A 16,485-nucleotide genomic window follows, 5' to 3' on the forward strand; every position below is an offset into this window, starting at 1 on the left:
GGATTAATTGTGATAAACTACTTCAATGCTGATTGAGGAACACACAAGAATTCAGAAACTAGTTTTTTTTTGTGTCCTAGATGGTTGGATATCCTTTGTTCAGCTCTGATGAAAATTGTCTTACCTTACTTTTTTGCTGGCCTTCCCACTTCGTGGAATTATTCCCTTGGTGCCTTCAATCAAGATTTTGTGCTACAACACTGATATTTTATTTTTCTGGTTACCTAAATCAAGATTCTTTGTTACACAGCTGTTTGAGCAGGTTTCTACATAACAGCTGCCCAGATTGGCAATTGCTCAGCAATAGCTTTGGAGGACATACCTAGACTTCACAGCACTGGACATGCATGGCTAGCCTTGAATGTGATCTTGGGGCATTGTGATCTGTATTGTGGTGCTTTTCAGACCTTAGTGTATTGTGTAGTATATGATTGTGTATACGGAATTTTTTTAAAGTTTGTTCTTTTCTATTAGTTGAACTAGACAGGCTTGTGTCTTTTATAAACCTAACTACATGTTGATTAGCTGTGTAGCACTTGCCAGGTCTAGAGCTGTGGCACAGCCCAAGGTGTGACCCTGTCTCTAAAGGTTCACTTAGTAAGTAGGGCCAGAAGGGCTAAAGCTTTGGGAGATACTTTACTAATTTTCCCAACACTGTTTTGTCAAGGAAGGGGAAAAGGCTGAGAGATCAAACACTGGCAATATCCACTGGGTGGAGTGCTGCACACTCAGCACTTCCTCTTCCGCTTTTCAGCCTAGAGGATGCACCATGCCACTGCTGCTTCTGGTCACCTTAAGCTGCCTGAAACCCTCATCAGCACCACTTCCTCAGTTTTGTGAATATTTAAGGTCTTCACATTTTGGCCGCATTGCTTACCATTATGCAGTATAATCTGAAACTAGAGATCCCTATTTTTATAGGGTCATCATCCTCGGAGTCCCCTGAGCTGTATCAGATGAAACGGATACACCCCATGTTCATAGGACCTCCATGTCTGTCCTGAACTTTCTATCTTTTTGTGCCCACTAAGAGCAATCCAGACCTTATGAATGCCATGTCTGTCTATCTTTGACCTTCCAGAGCCATAAGTCATAAAGGCCTGTAATCTCTGTTGCCATTTCTGATTTAGAGTCCCAACAGTCTATCTCGAGTGAAGCTGTTTTGGGGTCACCATATTCTCCTGCAGTTGACTGGGATATTTTTTAACCTTACTGATTCAGCAGACTTTTTGTCCATGGTTCCCTTTGGGGACCTGTTCTCTTGGGAATTGCTCCAGTGTTTTTTTTTTTTTTTTGTCCATTTTACATTGTTGATTTACTGTTAGCGGCTGTTGCCCACTGCTGGACTACTTTTATACATCCTTCAATGGATGATAGAGAAAAAGATTTTACAGTAAATACAAAAATCGGATTTTTAATTTAGATTGCTAGAGGCGCTCACCTCTTTTTGGATCTGAAGGTTCTCTCCACAAGCCCGTTCTTTAGATAGAGCCTCTTCCGATTCATGTAGTTTCTGAAGTGTGTTGTCAAGTTGGACTTTTAAATCATTCATTTTCTTTTCCAGAGTAGAGACCTCTTCCTTGCTCACCATATTTTGCATCTCGTTTACCAGTCTTTGCCTGGATAGTTCTACAGAATATAGACATTTTTCATTCACTGATGCACTTGAAAGAACAATTTTGGTCTAAGAAAAATAATCACAACATACAAAAACAATATGCTTTTCAAATAAAATGTATGCTTTATTACTAAACAGTAGTGTTAACCCTATTTGTCACACTTTTTTTTTTTTTTTTTTGCACATTTAGAAGTTTTAGGCCTGAAAATTACTTAAAACAGCAAACACAATATAATGCCAAATATTTTAGTAAAATACAAACGATGAGGTTGCATTAACTAAATAGATACCAAATAAGTGCCTTGAAAAGGTATTCATAACCCTTAAAATTGTCTTGTATTTTATGGGGATTTTATGTGATAGACCAACACAAAGTGGCACATAATTGTAAGCTGGAAGGAAAATGATAAATGTTTTTTTTTTTTTTTTTACAAATAAATATCTGAAAAGTGTGGCGTGCATTTGCAATTAGCCACCCAAATACACCTCAATACTCAATACTTTGTAGAACTGCCTTTTGCTGCAATTACAGCTGCAAGTCTTTTTGGTTATGTCTCTACCAGCTTTGCACATCTAGAGTGACATTTTTGCAAATTTTTCTTTGAAAAAATAGGATTTTTATAACAGCTTACCTGTAAAAAATCATTTTCTTGGAGTACATCATGGGACACAGAGCCTTAAATAATTGCTTAATGGGTTATAGGCCACCTTCAGGAGATGGACACTGGTATACTCAATCCAGGAAGTTCACTCCCTATATAACCCCTCCTCCTTCCAGGAGCACATCAATTTTTGTAGCAAAGCAATATACTTAAATCCCAAAAGAGGGGAGGGACCTGTGTGTCCCATGATGTACTCCAAGAAAAGTATTTTTACAGGTAAGCTGTTATAAAAATCCTATTTTTTTTATCGTATATCATGGGACACAGAGCCTTAAGTAATTACTTAATGGGACGTCCCATAGCAATGCTACTTACCAGACCTATACTGCTGCCTGCAGCACAATGCGCCGAAGGCGATATCCTCATACCTCCTTACATCCACCTGATAACATTTTGTGAATGTATGCACTGAACACCAAGTTGCGGCCTTACAGATCTGTGCCATGGAGGCTTGATGATGCACTGTGCAAGAAGCACTAACCGCCCTGGTAGAGTGTGCCTTAACTTGAAAAGGGGGAATCTTACCCCTTAAATCATAGGTTTGAATTATAACTTGCCGAATCCACTTAGCGACAGTAGATTTCGACGCTGCCTGTCCTTTCTTAGGAGGGATCTGAGCAGTTGCCTTTAAATAGATTTTGACTGCTTTCACCACATTAAGACATGTAGTGACTTTTCTTCCCTGGAACATGGTTTTGGAAAAAACGATGGCAGGACAATATTTTGGTTCAGGTGAAAACCTGAAACCACCTTTGGCGAAAAGTCTGGACGAGGGCATAACACCACTCTGTCCTCATGAAAAATCAAATATGGCTCTTTACAAGAAAGAGCAGCCAATTCCGAAACCCTCCTTACTGAGGATATAGCAACCAAAAATACCAACTTCCTTGTGAGAAGGACTAAGGGAATATGTTGTTCAAATGGCTGTTTTTGTAACACAGACAAAACTAAGTTCAAGTCCCAAGGGTTCAAGTGAGGTTTGACTGGCGGATTAAGCCACATAACCCCTTGCATAAAACCCCAGACTAAAGAATGTGTAGCAAGAATTCTGCCTATGATATATCTCCCCCTTGGATTCACACCAGGAAACATAAGCCCTCCAGACCCTATAATATATAGCTCTGGAAGCTGGCTTCCTTGCATTAATCAGGGTAGAGATAACTGACCCGGAAAGCCCACGTTTCTTCAGAATGTGGGTTTAATTAGCCAAGCTGTTAAATTTAGACACCATGAGGTATGATGGAATATCGGTCCCAGTGAGAGCAGATCTGGCCGTAGTTGGAGGGACCATGGGTCCTCCACTGCAATCTTTACGATTTCTGCATACCATGACCTTCTGGACCATGCTGGTGCCACCAGAATTACCGGCTTTCTTTCCAGCTTGATCCTGCAAAGGAGTCGAGGCAGCAACTGAATTGGGGGGAATGCATAGATCAGTGAGAACTGATTCCACTGGGTCACCAACGCATCCGTTCCACATGCAAGTGGATCCCTTGCTCAGGCCACAAAGTTGATTAACTTCATGTTGAATCTGGATGCTAGAAGATCTACTTCCGGAGCCCCCCATCTTTGGAAAACAGGCCAAAAAATTTGGGGGTGAAGAGACCATTCCCCTGGGAATAACTGCTGGCGACTCAAGTAGTCCGCCTGCCAATTCTCTACTCCCAGAATGAAGACTGCCGATAGGCATGGAACATTCCTTTCTGCCCAAGTTAGAATATGGTTCACCTCTCTCTGCGCTGAGAGACTCTTGGTGCCCCCTTGGTGATTGATATAGGCCACAGCTGTGGCATTGTCGGATTGGATCCTGACAGTACAATCCCGTAACCTGAAAGTCCGGGCCTTTAGAGCCAGACGCACTGCCCAAATCTCTAGGATATTGATGGGCAAGGTTCTTTCGGCTCTTGACCACTGTCTCTGGACAGTTGTGTTTTCTAGTACTGCTCCCCAGCCTGAAAGCCTGGCATCTGTCGTTACCACTTTCCAGATAACTGGTCTGAAAGATTTTCCTTTCAGCAGAGTCTGAGTTAGTAACCACCAACTGAGGCTTTGGGACACCCGCATGGGCAAATCTACCGTTGTTTCCTCCACAGAGGAATCATCGGCTTGTTTTTCCCTTCTGATCGCCTGAGGGTAACACCTCATCATGTGCCCACTGTTCCCCTTGCAATGGGTTTGAAGTGGGGGAGGGGGATCTAGCACGCTTCCTATAAATCTGAATGGAGGATGCGATTAAAGCCGCTAATCTTCCTTTCAGACCCTGCAGGGTGACGGAAAGGATATCCTCACTCACGTATACAGGGGCTGAGATGTGAGAAGCAGTTGCACCATCAATTTGTTCCAATGGCTCACCCTGGCTTGCCATAACTGGTAATTCAGGCGAGGATGACAGCGTGGAAATGCGACTCGAGATCCTAGCGCCTGGGGGTGAAACCTTTAGTACCCTTTTGGTCTTTGTGGTATCTTCTTTTTTTTTTTTTTAGCAGGCATAGTCCTAAGCACAAAAACAGAGGCACTATACAATTGCACTTAATCACTGAATATAGTCATGACAATAAAGCCACTGTAAAGTTCCAGATGACGTCGCTCTGACGAAACGCGTAGGGCGTGGCCTAGGACGTGCACCTTGCACAGTTATACAAGCAGCAACGCCGGCGCAGTTATTTTTAAAGCGATTTGTCTCTTTGGACATTGTGAGTAACCTGATTTTAAATAAACAAAAACGTTCATACAACAGTATTGCACTATGGCTGTACTTCTGTTTCCTTTTATGTATAAATGCTAAACGGACTATTTGCGGAAGGAAAAGTGTAAAACATCCCCCCAGCACAGCAGAAGCAGAGCCCAAAGAAAGCTGCACAGTGGCTCATACTGTGACTGCTCGGTTAACCCATTGAGGGTTTTTGGTCTGGTGAGCACATATATATATCTTTTTCCTAACACAGAGTGGCGCACCGGAGAGGAATGCATCTAATCCTTCTGCACTAGTCACCTTGCTCTACCTTCCTCATTTGACAAAAGTTCCATGCGTTTTTCCAGCACTAGATGATGCGACTTTGAAAAAAATTTCTGTTGGACATTATAAGATTTTTGCTAGTTTTTCTTGGTACTTTCACAAATGCTTTTTTGATTGTCACTTTTGAGGATTTTGAACATAGAGCATAATTATTGGTTTGCATATGAATTTTCAGATATTGGTTTGCATATGATTTTCTACTAAGCACATAAATATTTTTAATTGTTTATTCTCAAGTGATTGATTCACTATATTTTTCACTACGCATGTGCATTTTTGAGTTGTAAGTCAACAGACACACATCCTATTATTTATTTTTTTTTCTTTCATGCAATTTGATAATTATCACGTATATAGTGGATTTTGGGAGATTTCCACATTAGTTCACATTTAACTCTTCAGAGTATCAACAGTGATAATAGAATACTTCACATTTATATAAGATTTTGATATCCACAGTGCACAAAAAGGTTTTAGCGCCAAAGCTTAATTTACATTTCACTGTAAAGTTCAGCCTAGTGCTGGGAAAAAAAGTGTCCTTCCTGTATCATGAATGCCAGCTTGCAACCTTCCTGTGCCCCACAGCTCCTGTGTCCCTGTGTGCAGACTGCTCACTTCGTGGTGTCTTTCATCCTCGTCAGCCGAGGAGAGACTCTCCCAGCTGTGGTTTTATTGTATTTGCCTGCCATGCGTCCTTGTGGACAATCACGGCGCTGCACTTTTGCCCCACCCCCTCCAAAAAACCCGACCCCCGTTTCATTTTTAAAATATTCCCACACTCGTGTGCGTCGGCATTTTGGGTCTGCAGAACCAATATGAAGATGGGGAGGAGAGGCAGAGACCTGTCAGCAGCAGGCAAACAAACAGTAACAACAGTAGCAGTAACAGCAAGACCACCCCGCACTGCCCACGGCAGGGGGGTAATGTAAGGGGGGTACACCGCTGATGTCCCCCTAACCCTCTGGTCCCTTCAGGGGGAAGAAAGAAAACATTTGGCAGATTTCTTTTACCTGAGAAAAATCCCCCTGCACATGCTGCTGTGGCCACACAGAGACTGACTGAGCTTTACGGTGAAGACAAAAGATTAAAGTGGACGTAAACCCTTCTATCGTTTTCAGTCAAGGAAGCTGCCATCTTGGCCTCTAATGATTCTTCAACTGCCATAATGCTGCACATGTGATCAGTTATGAAACCAGCCATTGGATGGTTTGAAATTTTGGTTCAGAGCACAAACAATCCCATAGTTAGCATTTCCGGCATGCCGGGAATGTAATGCCGCGTACACACGGGCGGACTGTATGGCCTACTTAGTCCGCCGAAATACATTTCAGCGGACAGTCCGCTCGTGTGTGGGCTTCAGCGGACTTTTTCAGTGTGCAGTCCGGTGTACTAAGTATTTCGGATTTTTCGAAATACTGTCCGTCGTACTCGCATTTCGGCGGACAATCCGCCCGTGTGTATGCCAGTCCGCCGTACTTTTGAAATGAGCGGACTTTTCCCGCCCGGAGAAAAGTCCGCTCATTTCGAGCGGGTATCCAGGTAGGCGGGGCCCGCGAAGGAGACGTCGCTGGCCCCGCCGCCTGGTATGGACTTAAAGGGGAACCCCAACGCCGAAAAAAATCGGCGTGGGGGTCCCCCCCAAGTCCACAACAGACCCTTGTCCGAGCACGCTACCCGGCCGGCCAGGAAAGGGGGGCGAGCGCCCCCCCTCCTGAGCCGTACCAGGCCGCGTGCCCTCAACATGGGGGGGTGCCTTGGGGAAGGGGGGGCCACGCGGCCCCCCCACCCCAAAGCACCTTGTCTCCATGTTGATGAGGACAAGGGCCTCTTCCCGACAACCCTGGCCGTTGGTTGTCATGGTGACCCTACCCCCTTACGATGTCATAGTCCCCATGTGACATCAACCCATGTGACCAACCCATGTGACATAAAGCCATGTGACACCGCCCCTTGTCCCTATATAAGTGGCCGCGCAGTGCGTCCCTGGCATTCCGGCCGGAGAGAGAGTCGAGGCAACATCTCCTGGAGAAGAAGAAGAACGGAAGGCGGCGGTGGCGACAGAAGACCGGGCCACCGCCTGTAAAAGAGCTATAAGAAGGCGCGGTGGCCCGGCAGAAGAACCGAAGAGGGGGACAAGACCCCCGAAGTCGGGAGAAGAGGCCGGCGGCGAGGAAGAAAGCCGGACTCCTCCGCTAGCAAAAGAGCTACAAGAAGATAGCGGAGGAGTCCGGCGAGAAGACCCCCGAAGACGGAAGACCCCCGGAGCTGTGCAATAAAGTATTTTATCTCGTGTGTTGTGTTTTTTTTTGTACTTTTATTTTACAGGTGAATGGGTAGGGGTACATTGTACCCCATACTCATTCACATAGGGTGGGGGGCCGGTATCTGGGGGCCCCCTTATTAAAGGGGGCTCCCGGATTCCGATAAGCCCCCCGCCCGCAGACCCCGACAACCAACGGCCAGGGTTGTCTGGAAGAGGCCCTTGTCCTCATCAACATGGGGACAAGGTGCTTTGGGGTGGGGGGGCCGCGCGGCCCCCCCTTCCCCAAGGCACCCCCCCCATGTTGAGGGCACGCGGCCTGGTACGGTTTAGGAGGGGGGGGCGCTCGCTCGCCCCCCTTTCCTGGCCGGCCGGGTAGCGTGCTCGGACAAGGGTCTGTTGTGGACTTGGGGGGGACCCCCACGCCGATTTTTTTCGGCGTTGGGGTTCCCCCTTTAAGTCCATACCAGGCGGCGGGGTGAGCGACGTCTCCTTCGCGGGCCCCTCCTACCTGGAGACGCGCTCGAAATGAGCGGACTTTCCTCCGCGTGTGTGGGCGAGTCCGTTCATTTCAAAAGTAGGGCGGATAGTATGGCGGACTTAGTACGCCGTATTAGTCCGCTCAAAAAGTGGTGTGTGTGGTCAAGTCCGTTCATTCGAAAGTATGACGGACTGTCCGTCGGATTGTATGACGGACTAAGTAGGCCATACAGTCCGCCCGTGTGTACGTGGCTTAAGTGTTTTTTGAAACTGAAACTGGGTTTACTCCCGCTTTAAGGTATGTGCATAGGCTCCCTCTAGTGGAGAATTAAGGCATGACAAAAAATTTTCCTTAGAAGAATACATAGGTGGACATTTCAGTTCCTAAGTTTCATCCCTTACCTTATCCCTGCAGCAGGATTTGCAGAATTAACAGACAATCCAACCTTCACCCATCGCGGCGGGCTGCGTTTAGCAAACCTTCAAGAACCGGGTCCCTTGATATCAGGGTTCCACTCTCTTGGACCTGTAAAAGCATCCCACCAGGAAAGCTTTAAGTAATGTAGCAAGACCTAAGCCCTGGGTCCTGGGGTCCAGCCCTACAAAGAGAGGCGTTGCAGGCAAAACCTTGTGCTTTGGATATGAGGCCCCAGGTACCATCCACTTAGGCCTCTGTGGCACTTTGGATGGATCTGGTCTATGGAGGCTATTTAAATCCAGATTGGATCCCTCCTGGAGCTCCTCAGAGCACATATTCACTTGTGACCAACACCTTAGACACTGGCGATAAAACTGATGTGCTGCTGGTAGGAGAAGGGGTTATATAGGGAGTGAACTTCCTGGATTGGGTATACCAATGTCCATCACCTGAAGGTGGCCTATAACCCATTAAGTAATTAAGGCTCTGTGTCCCATGATGTACGATAAATAAATAGCTTAAGCTCTGTCAGATTGGATGGAGAGCCTCTGTGAACAGCAATTTTCAAGTCTTGTCACAGATTCTCAATTAAATTTAGGTCTGGACTTTGACTGGGCCATTCTAACACATGAATATGCTTTGCTCTAAACCATTCCATTGTAGCTCTGGCAGTAGGTTTAGGGTTGTTGTCCTGCTGGAAGGTGAACCTCCGTCCCAGTTTCAAGTCTTTTTCAGACTCTAACAGGTTTTCGTCTAAGATTGCCCTGTATATGGCTCCATCCATCTCCCCATCAACTCTGACCAGCTTCCCTGTTCCTGTTGAAGAAAAGCATTCCCACAACATGATGCTGCCACCACATTTCACAGTGGGGATTGTGTGTTCAGGGTGATGTGCAGTGTTAGTTTACCGCCACACATAGTGTTTTGCTTTTAGGCAAAAAAGTTAAATTTTAGTCTCATCCGACCAGAGAACCTTCTTCCGCGTGTTTGCTGTGTCCCCACATGGCTTTGCGCAAAATGCAAACGGGACTTCTTATGGCTTTCTTTCAACGACGGCTTTCTTCTTGCCACTCTTCCATAAAGGACAGATTTGTGGAGTGCACGTTTAATAGTTGTCCTGTGGACAAATTCACCCACCTAAGCTGTGGATCTCTGCAGCTTCTCCAGAGTTATAATGGGCCTCTTGGCTGCTTCTCTGATTAATGCTCTCCTTGTCTGGCCTGTCAGTTTAGGTGGATGATAAAACAAATCTACCAAATGTAAGTTAAAAGGTAAATAGTGGTGCTAAGTATCACACACCCAATGAGTAGTGCTGTGCAAACATGAGATAAAATATAGTAATATGAAAATAGTCCATATAATAAGACAATAAAAGGCAAAGTGGTATCTTTGTGATGAGAAGTTCAGTTGATAGACTGAACCGACAACGCACCACATGATCATTATCGTGTCTCCATTCCCCAATTAGAGGTACACTCACCAGCATTAATTGCCTCACACTCTCGTGTTTGGCATATAAAGCAGTGAACCCCTCAGGGTCACTGCTTGTCCCATCACAAATGTTCCAAGTCTCCAGAGACCCAGAGGAATCCATAATATGTGGAAGAAAATTAGACTTCAAAAAGTGTAATAATGTCAAACATTGGATTTGTTAAAATCACATGGCCTTTTGTTATTCTGAAGAAATAGCTATTTCTTTGTATGTGTCCATGTGAAAAGTGAATCTAATGGGAGTGACTCTATAATATATTATTATACAGCTGTTGCACTTGCAGTGTTCATTGCAACCTGCTTCCTGCTTTGTGCAGTCGGCACCACTGTATTTATATTGATGGATTGAACAGTACTCCATGAGATGCTCAAAGCTTGTTTTTTTTTTTATACCCTAACCCTGCTTTTAACTTCTCCACTTTATCCCTAACCTGTCTGGTGTGTTCCTTGGCCTTCATGATACTGTTGGTTCACTAAGGTTCTCTAACAAACCTCTGAGGGCGTCACAGAACAGCTGTATTTATATTGAGATTAAATTACACACAGGTGGACTCTATTTATAAATTAGGTGACTTCTGAGGGCAATTGGTTCCACTAGATTTTAGTTAGGGGTATCAGAGTAAAGGGGGCTAAATACAAATGCACGCTACACTTTTCACATATTTATTTGTGAAAACGTTTGAAAAGCATTTATCATTTTCCTTCCACTTCACAATTATGTGTCACTTTGTGTTGGTCTATCAACAAATCCCAATCATAAAACCCCAATCAAATACATTCATGTTTTTGGTTGTAACATGAAAAAGTGTGGAAAAATTTCAAGGGGTATGAATACTTTTTCAAGGCACTGTATGTATATATTCTTGAACAGATTAGTGCTCTTTCTGCAATTCTTTTTGGTTTGCCAATATTTCCCCTATTTCACCATTGTTCACTTTTTTGCTTCTTTTGCAGCTTTGAATTCTTTCCTGTTTTCATGGCCATTATGTGCAGGTTAATAAGCAGCTGTAACAAAATGTAACCAGGTTGTAACTGTCTATAAGGAATAATGCAACTGTGCAGCTCATAGCAACCACAGGAGAAAAGCAGTGCATATACTGTAAGTTCACACATCCTTGTGACACACCCTCAGACGAAGTCGAAATTACGAAATGCGCCAGTGGGTGGTTATACGTAGGCTGGAAGTGACATCAGTACGTCAGCCGGAAGTGATGCTGGACTCACGGTAGACGAGTGTGGTGAGACGCTGGGATTACTAGCTATACTGTATGAGCGTGAGACTTCCTTTTGCTAATGGTGAGCATGGTTTAACCACTTCCCGACCAGCGCACGACGATGTACGTCGACAGAATGGCATGGGCAGGCATATTGGCGTACAGGTACGTCCAATATTCAATGCCGCCCTGCCATCGGGAGCACGCCACCAGCGGCGCGCTCCCGCGCTGGTCGGGACCCCCGTGAGTCCGGTCGCGGGACCCGCGGACTCGAGCGCCGCGGGCATCCCGGCGATCGTCTCACGGAGCGGCCGAATGGAGGAAATGCAGAGTAAACAGCATTTCTCCATTCTGTCAACTAGTGACGCTGATCTCTGCTCTATGTGATTGGAGCAGAGATCAGTGTTCACTAAATGAAAGCCCAACCTCCCCACAGTTAGTAACACACCCCTAGGAACACTTAACCCCTACACTGCCACCCACTGGTTAACCCCTTCACTGCCAGTGTCATTTACACAGGAATCACTGCATTTATATAGCAGTGATTACTGTATAAATGACAATGGTCCCAAAAATGTGTCAAAAATGTCCGATGGGTCCCCCACAATGTCGCAGTCACAATAAAAATTGCTGATCACCGCCATTACTAGTAAAAAAAAAATAATAAAAAATTATTAATAAAAATGCTATAAAACTATCCCTATTTTGTAAACGCTATAACTTTTGCGCAAACCAATCAATAATCGCTTATTGCGATTTTTTTTTACCAAACATATGTAGAAGAATACGTATCGGCCTAAACTGAGGGAAAAAATGTTTTTTTATATATTTTTGGGGGATATTTATTATAACAAAAAGTAAAAAATAATGCGTTTTTTTCAAAATTGTCGCTCTATTTTTGTTTATAGCGCAAAAAATAAAAACCGCAGGGGTGATCAAATACCACCAAAAGAAAGCTCTATTTGTAGGAAAAAAAGGACGTCAATTTTGTTTGGAAGCCACGTCGCACAACCGCGCAATTGTCAGTTAAAGCGACGCAGTGCCGAATCGCAAAAAGTGGTCTGGTCTTTGACCAGCAAATTGGTCCGGTCTGAAAGTGGTTAATTCTATTTTTGTAAGTGTTTTTAATCAAAAGTTTATAATTTAATAATGTGTCTGAATGGAATTGCGCTATGTGGACTATCTTTTTTGAGTTTTAGCGGAGAGTGAATGCCTATATTGGGACTGAGCATTCCAGGCTGGAGAAACACCAATAGAAGAAAGAGCTTTGCGGATTATGCGAGTTATACCGATCAGTAAAATGAGAGGCAATTTATTTTCATGAGTGTGGTGTCTTGTGAGGAATGGTGAAATCGTTACCAATCGTTACGTGGTGAAATGAGTGGACATTTGAGAGTGGATGCTGGGACTGTTTGGAGACACCTTCTTGGGTGTATAAAGGAAACTCTAGCTGCTACTAACACAGAGGTGGACTGATGCCTTCATATATACTCAGTGAGCAGTAGTGCTTTATTGTTTTTTAGATATATCATATATAGTAGCAGCTCACCATTTTGGAAATTTGTGTGTTATGGTTTAACCCTCTAAGCGCAGAATTGTTTGAAATTGCTATGTTCACACATGCTTTTTAATACATTTTTCATTGAACCTCACCTAGATCTCGGATGGTGCAGTGTTGCATTTTTAGCTCCTCTATCAGTATCGAAACTCTTTCTTCTAAGACTGCTGAGCCTAAATAAAACATACAGAATTACAATATGCACTAAATAAGTAACTCACATGGCCTACTAAAATGTTCTTTGCGTGATCAGGAAGAGGTTTGATCAAATGATACCTTTTCTGAGTTCTTGCTTGTCTCTCTCCAACTTGTCCATCAGTTCCTGACCCTGTTGCCCCTTTTTTTCTAACTTCCTTTCATTGTCCTTTGCTTGTCTTTGTATCTCCTCTTCCTGTTCCTGAAGCTGATTCTTTAAACTTTCCATGTTTCGTTGAAGCCTCTCATTTTCAACCTTGGTAGCTTCAAGCTGATTTCTCAGAGGTTGTATCAGTTGGGTGAGCTCTGACAGATGTTTAGCTATACGAGCCAGGTCCTTGCTCTCTTCACTGGCCCAGTATCGCATTTCATTGGGAGACAGGGTACCTCCAGGTGGTAAAACTTCATGGATTTTTGTGAGCGATGTGGGCAAATTCTGACTTCTACATACACTGACAATGGCATCACTGACTTCTTTCAAGCTACTTTGGGCAATGGCACATGAATCACATGGTACAAGAGCAGACTCTAATGTCTGTGACCCTACATTTCGTATGTCCTTTACAGTTTCACGTTTGGATTCTCTTGGGGTGTTGCTAATGCTGTGGTGGCTCTGAAGACGTGTGGGCTCTGTCTGAAGCCTGGATTCAGATAAATGAGACAGATCTTTCGATGCTTCACTCTTTTTAGTCACAATAATATTGTCTTGTATTGAGACTCTCTGCAGAAAGATAGGCAATAATTAAGTAGAAGTCCAGCCAAAAGTGAAAAGGAATAGCCCTTCAAAGATACAAGAGAAGATTTTGATGCAATACATTCCAACCACAGCTGGCTTCATTTACGCCATCAGATGATCTCTTCTAGGTTGAATGATGGCCAGCATCACTCAGTTCCTTTGAAACCCATGCTGCCATGGACCTGGCCCCAGCCGTGACTGGACAGAGTAGGAGAAACAGCACAAGGATAAGCTTTTCTCCTCCTATAAGCATGGTACTTGTCAGCATATGTTAACTCCTTGTGCTGCTTCTTACTTCCACAGTCTGGGCTCAGCTGTACAGGAACTGCAATAGACTGATATTGGGTCACATTTAGGTACTTAGACTACTTGCATTAAAAAAATCTATACTTTATATTTATTATGATGAATGAGTACTTACAGAGTTGCATTAATTTGCATATTTTATGTCTTCCAGCTTTGAGTGAAATGTACAGCTAAGGAATCAAATCTCTGCTATCCTGTGTAAATGCATTTCCTATACAGTGCATCCAGAAAGTATTCACAGCGCTTTAAATTTTCCACATTTCATGATACAGCCTGATTCCAAAATGGATTAAATTCATTATTTTCCTCAAAATTCTGCAAACAATACTCCATAATGGATTTTTGGTTGGTATTCCGTCTCTATCATTTAAAATATACCTAAATTATAAAGTCTTCATTTCTTTGTAAGTAGGCAAAATTTACAAAATCTGCAGGGGATCAAATAATTATTTTCCCCACTGTAAGTATTCACAGTCTTTGCTTAATACTTTGTTGAAGCACCTTTGGCACCAATTACAGCCTCAAGTCTTTTTTAGTATGATGCTACAAGCTTGGCACACCTATTTTTGGGCAGTTTCTCCTATTCTTCTTTGCAGGTTGGATGGGGAGCATCGTTGCACAGACATTTTTAGAAATCTCCAGAGATGTTTAAGTCTGGGCTCTGGCTGGGCCTTCTCAAGGACATTCGCAGAGTTGTCCCATAGCCACTCCTTTGTTATCTTGGCTGTGTGCTTAGGATCACTGTCCTGTTGGAGGATGAACCTTTGGCCCAATCTGAGGTCCAAAGCGCTCTGGACCAGGTTTTTATCAAAGATTTCTCTTTACTTTTCTGCATTTATCTTTACCTCAATCCTGATTAATCTCTCAGTTCCTGCCACTATAAGACATCACAGCATGATGCTGCCACTGCCATGTTTTACTGTAGAGATGGTATTGGCCGGGTGATGAGCGGTGCCTGGTTTCCTCCAGATATGATGCTTGCCATTCAGGCCAAAGAGTTCAATCTTTGTTTCATCAGACCAGAGAATTTTGTTTCACCCTTCAGGTGCATTTTGGCAAACCCTAGGCGGGCTGTCACTCTACCATACAGGCCTGATTGGTGGAGTGCTGCAGAGATAGTTGTTCTTCTGGAAGGTTCTCCTCTCTCCACAGAGAAACGCTGGAGCTCTGTCAGAGTGACCATCAGGTTCTTAGTCACCTCCCTAAGACCTTTCTCCCCCGGTCACTCAGTTTGGCTGGGCGGCCGGCTCTAGGAAGAGTCCTGGTGGTTCCAAACTTCTTCCATTTACAGATGATGGAGGCCGCTATGGTCTTTGGGACCTTCAATGCTGCAGAACTTTTTCTGTACCATTCCCCAGATCTGTGCCACGATACAATCCTGTCCTGGAGGTCTACAGACAATTCCTTGGACTTCATGGCTTGGTTTGTGCTCTGATATGCACTGTTAACTGTGGGACCTTTATATAGACAGGTGTGTGCCTTTCCAAATAATGTCAAATCAACTGAATTTATCACAGGTGGACTCCAATCAAGTTTTAGAAACATCTCAAGGAGGATCAGTGGAAACAGGATGCACCTGAGCTCAATTTTGAGTGTCATGGCAAAGACTGCGAATAGTTATGTACATGTGATTTTTTATTTTTAATACATTTGCAAACAAACTTCTTTCATATTATCATTATGGGGTATTGTTTGTAGAATTTTGAGGAAAATAAAGAATTTAATCCATTTTGGAATAAGGCTGTAACATAACAAAATGTGGAAAAAGTTAAGCGTTGTGAATACTTTCTGGATGCACATATAAAAAATGGGATGATTTGAGAAGACTGGTACAAAAAAAAAAAAGGAAGAAGTGTTTTAGGGCAACCAGTTGCATTCCATGTTTTATAAAAGACAAAACCTAACTGGTGGTTCTGAACAAATGCTCCAATTATGCACCACTTTTCTGTCCACAGCTGTTCATAAACTGCCCATGGTGTGTCTGACAAAAATAAATATAAACCAACACATACTGCACACATACAATGGGCATTACTGTACATGCAAATTATGAACAGAAATAAAGGAGACATTGCTAAAAGCAACAAACAGCTTGATTTACTTTTCCAACCTCTCAGAAAAAATGGAAGGTGGCAGTTGCAAGGTCTCAATATACTCTCCTTTGCTCCCCAGGTCACTGAATGGTAGTGGTGATGGGTTTGAGGTGGATAGAGAATGTATTTTTCTCTTTTCACCCCCCCCCCCTTTCTTCTCCTGCTCCCTCTTTCCTTTCAGCTTTGATACTTTTTTTTTTTTTTTAGGTGAATGGGTAGGGGTACAATGTACCCCATACTCATTCACATGGGTTGGGGGGGGCAGGATCTGGGGGGATCCTTGTTAAAGTGGGCTTCCAGATTCCGATAAGCCCCCCACCCGCAGACCCTGACAACCAACTGCCAGGATTGTCGAGAAGAGGCCCTTGTCCTCATCAACATGGGGATAAGGTGCTTTGGGGTGGCGGGCACAAGGCCCCACCCCCCCCCCCATGTTGA

At 43.9% G+C, this 16,485-nt stretch overlaps 1 protein-coding gene across 2 annotated transcripts in view; it reads right to left on the reverse strand.

Annotated features, from left to right (window-relative positions):
- Nucleotides 1-16,485, reverse strand: part of CCDC157 (coiled-coil domain containing 157) — a 62,108-nt gene that overhangs the window by 26,466 nt on the left and 19,157 nt on the right. For both annotated transcript variants that reach the window (XM_077461205.1, XM_077461204.1), the window contains exons 4-6: nucleotides 12,994-13,633; nucleotides 12,813-12,890; nucleotides 1,442-1,629 (exon numbers count right to left, since the gene is read on the reverse strand). In XM_077461205.1, the coding sequence (XP_077317331.1) occupies nucleotides 1,442-1,629; nucleotides 12,813-12,890; nucleotides 12,994-13,633 (906 nt within the window). The remainder of the gene's footprint in view (nucleotides 1-1,441; nucleotides 1,630-12,812; nucleotides 12,891-12,993; nucleotides 13,634-16,485) is intronic.

Source organism: Lithobates pipiens, unplaced genomic scaffold (assembly GCF_037356315.1).
Source record: "Lithobates pipiens isolate NorthernLeopardFrog02 unplaced genomic scaffold, aLitPip1_a1.2 Scaffold_3, whole genome shotgun sequence".
Lineage (NCBI taxonomy): Eukaryota > Metazoa > Chordata > Amphibia > Anura > Ranidae > Lithobates > Lithobates pipiens.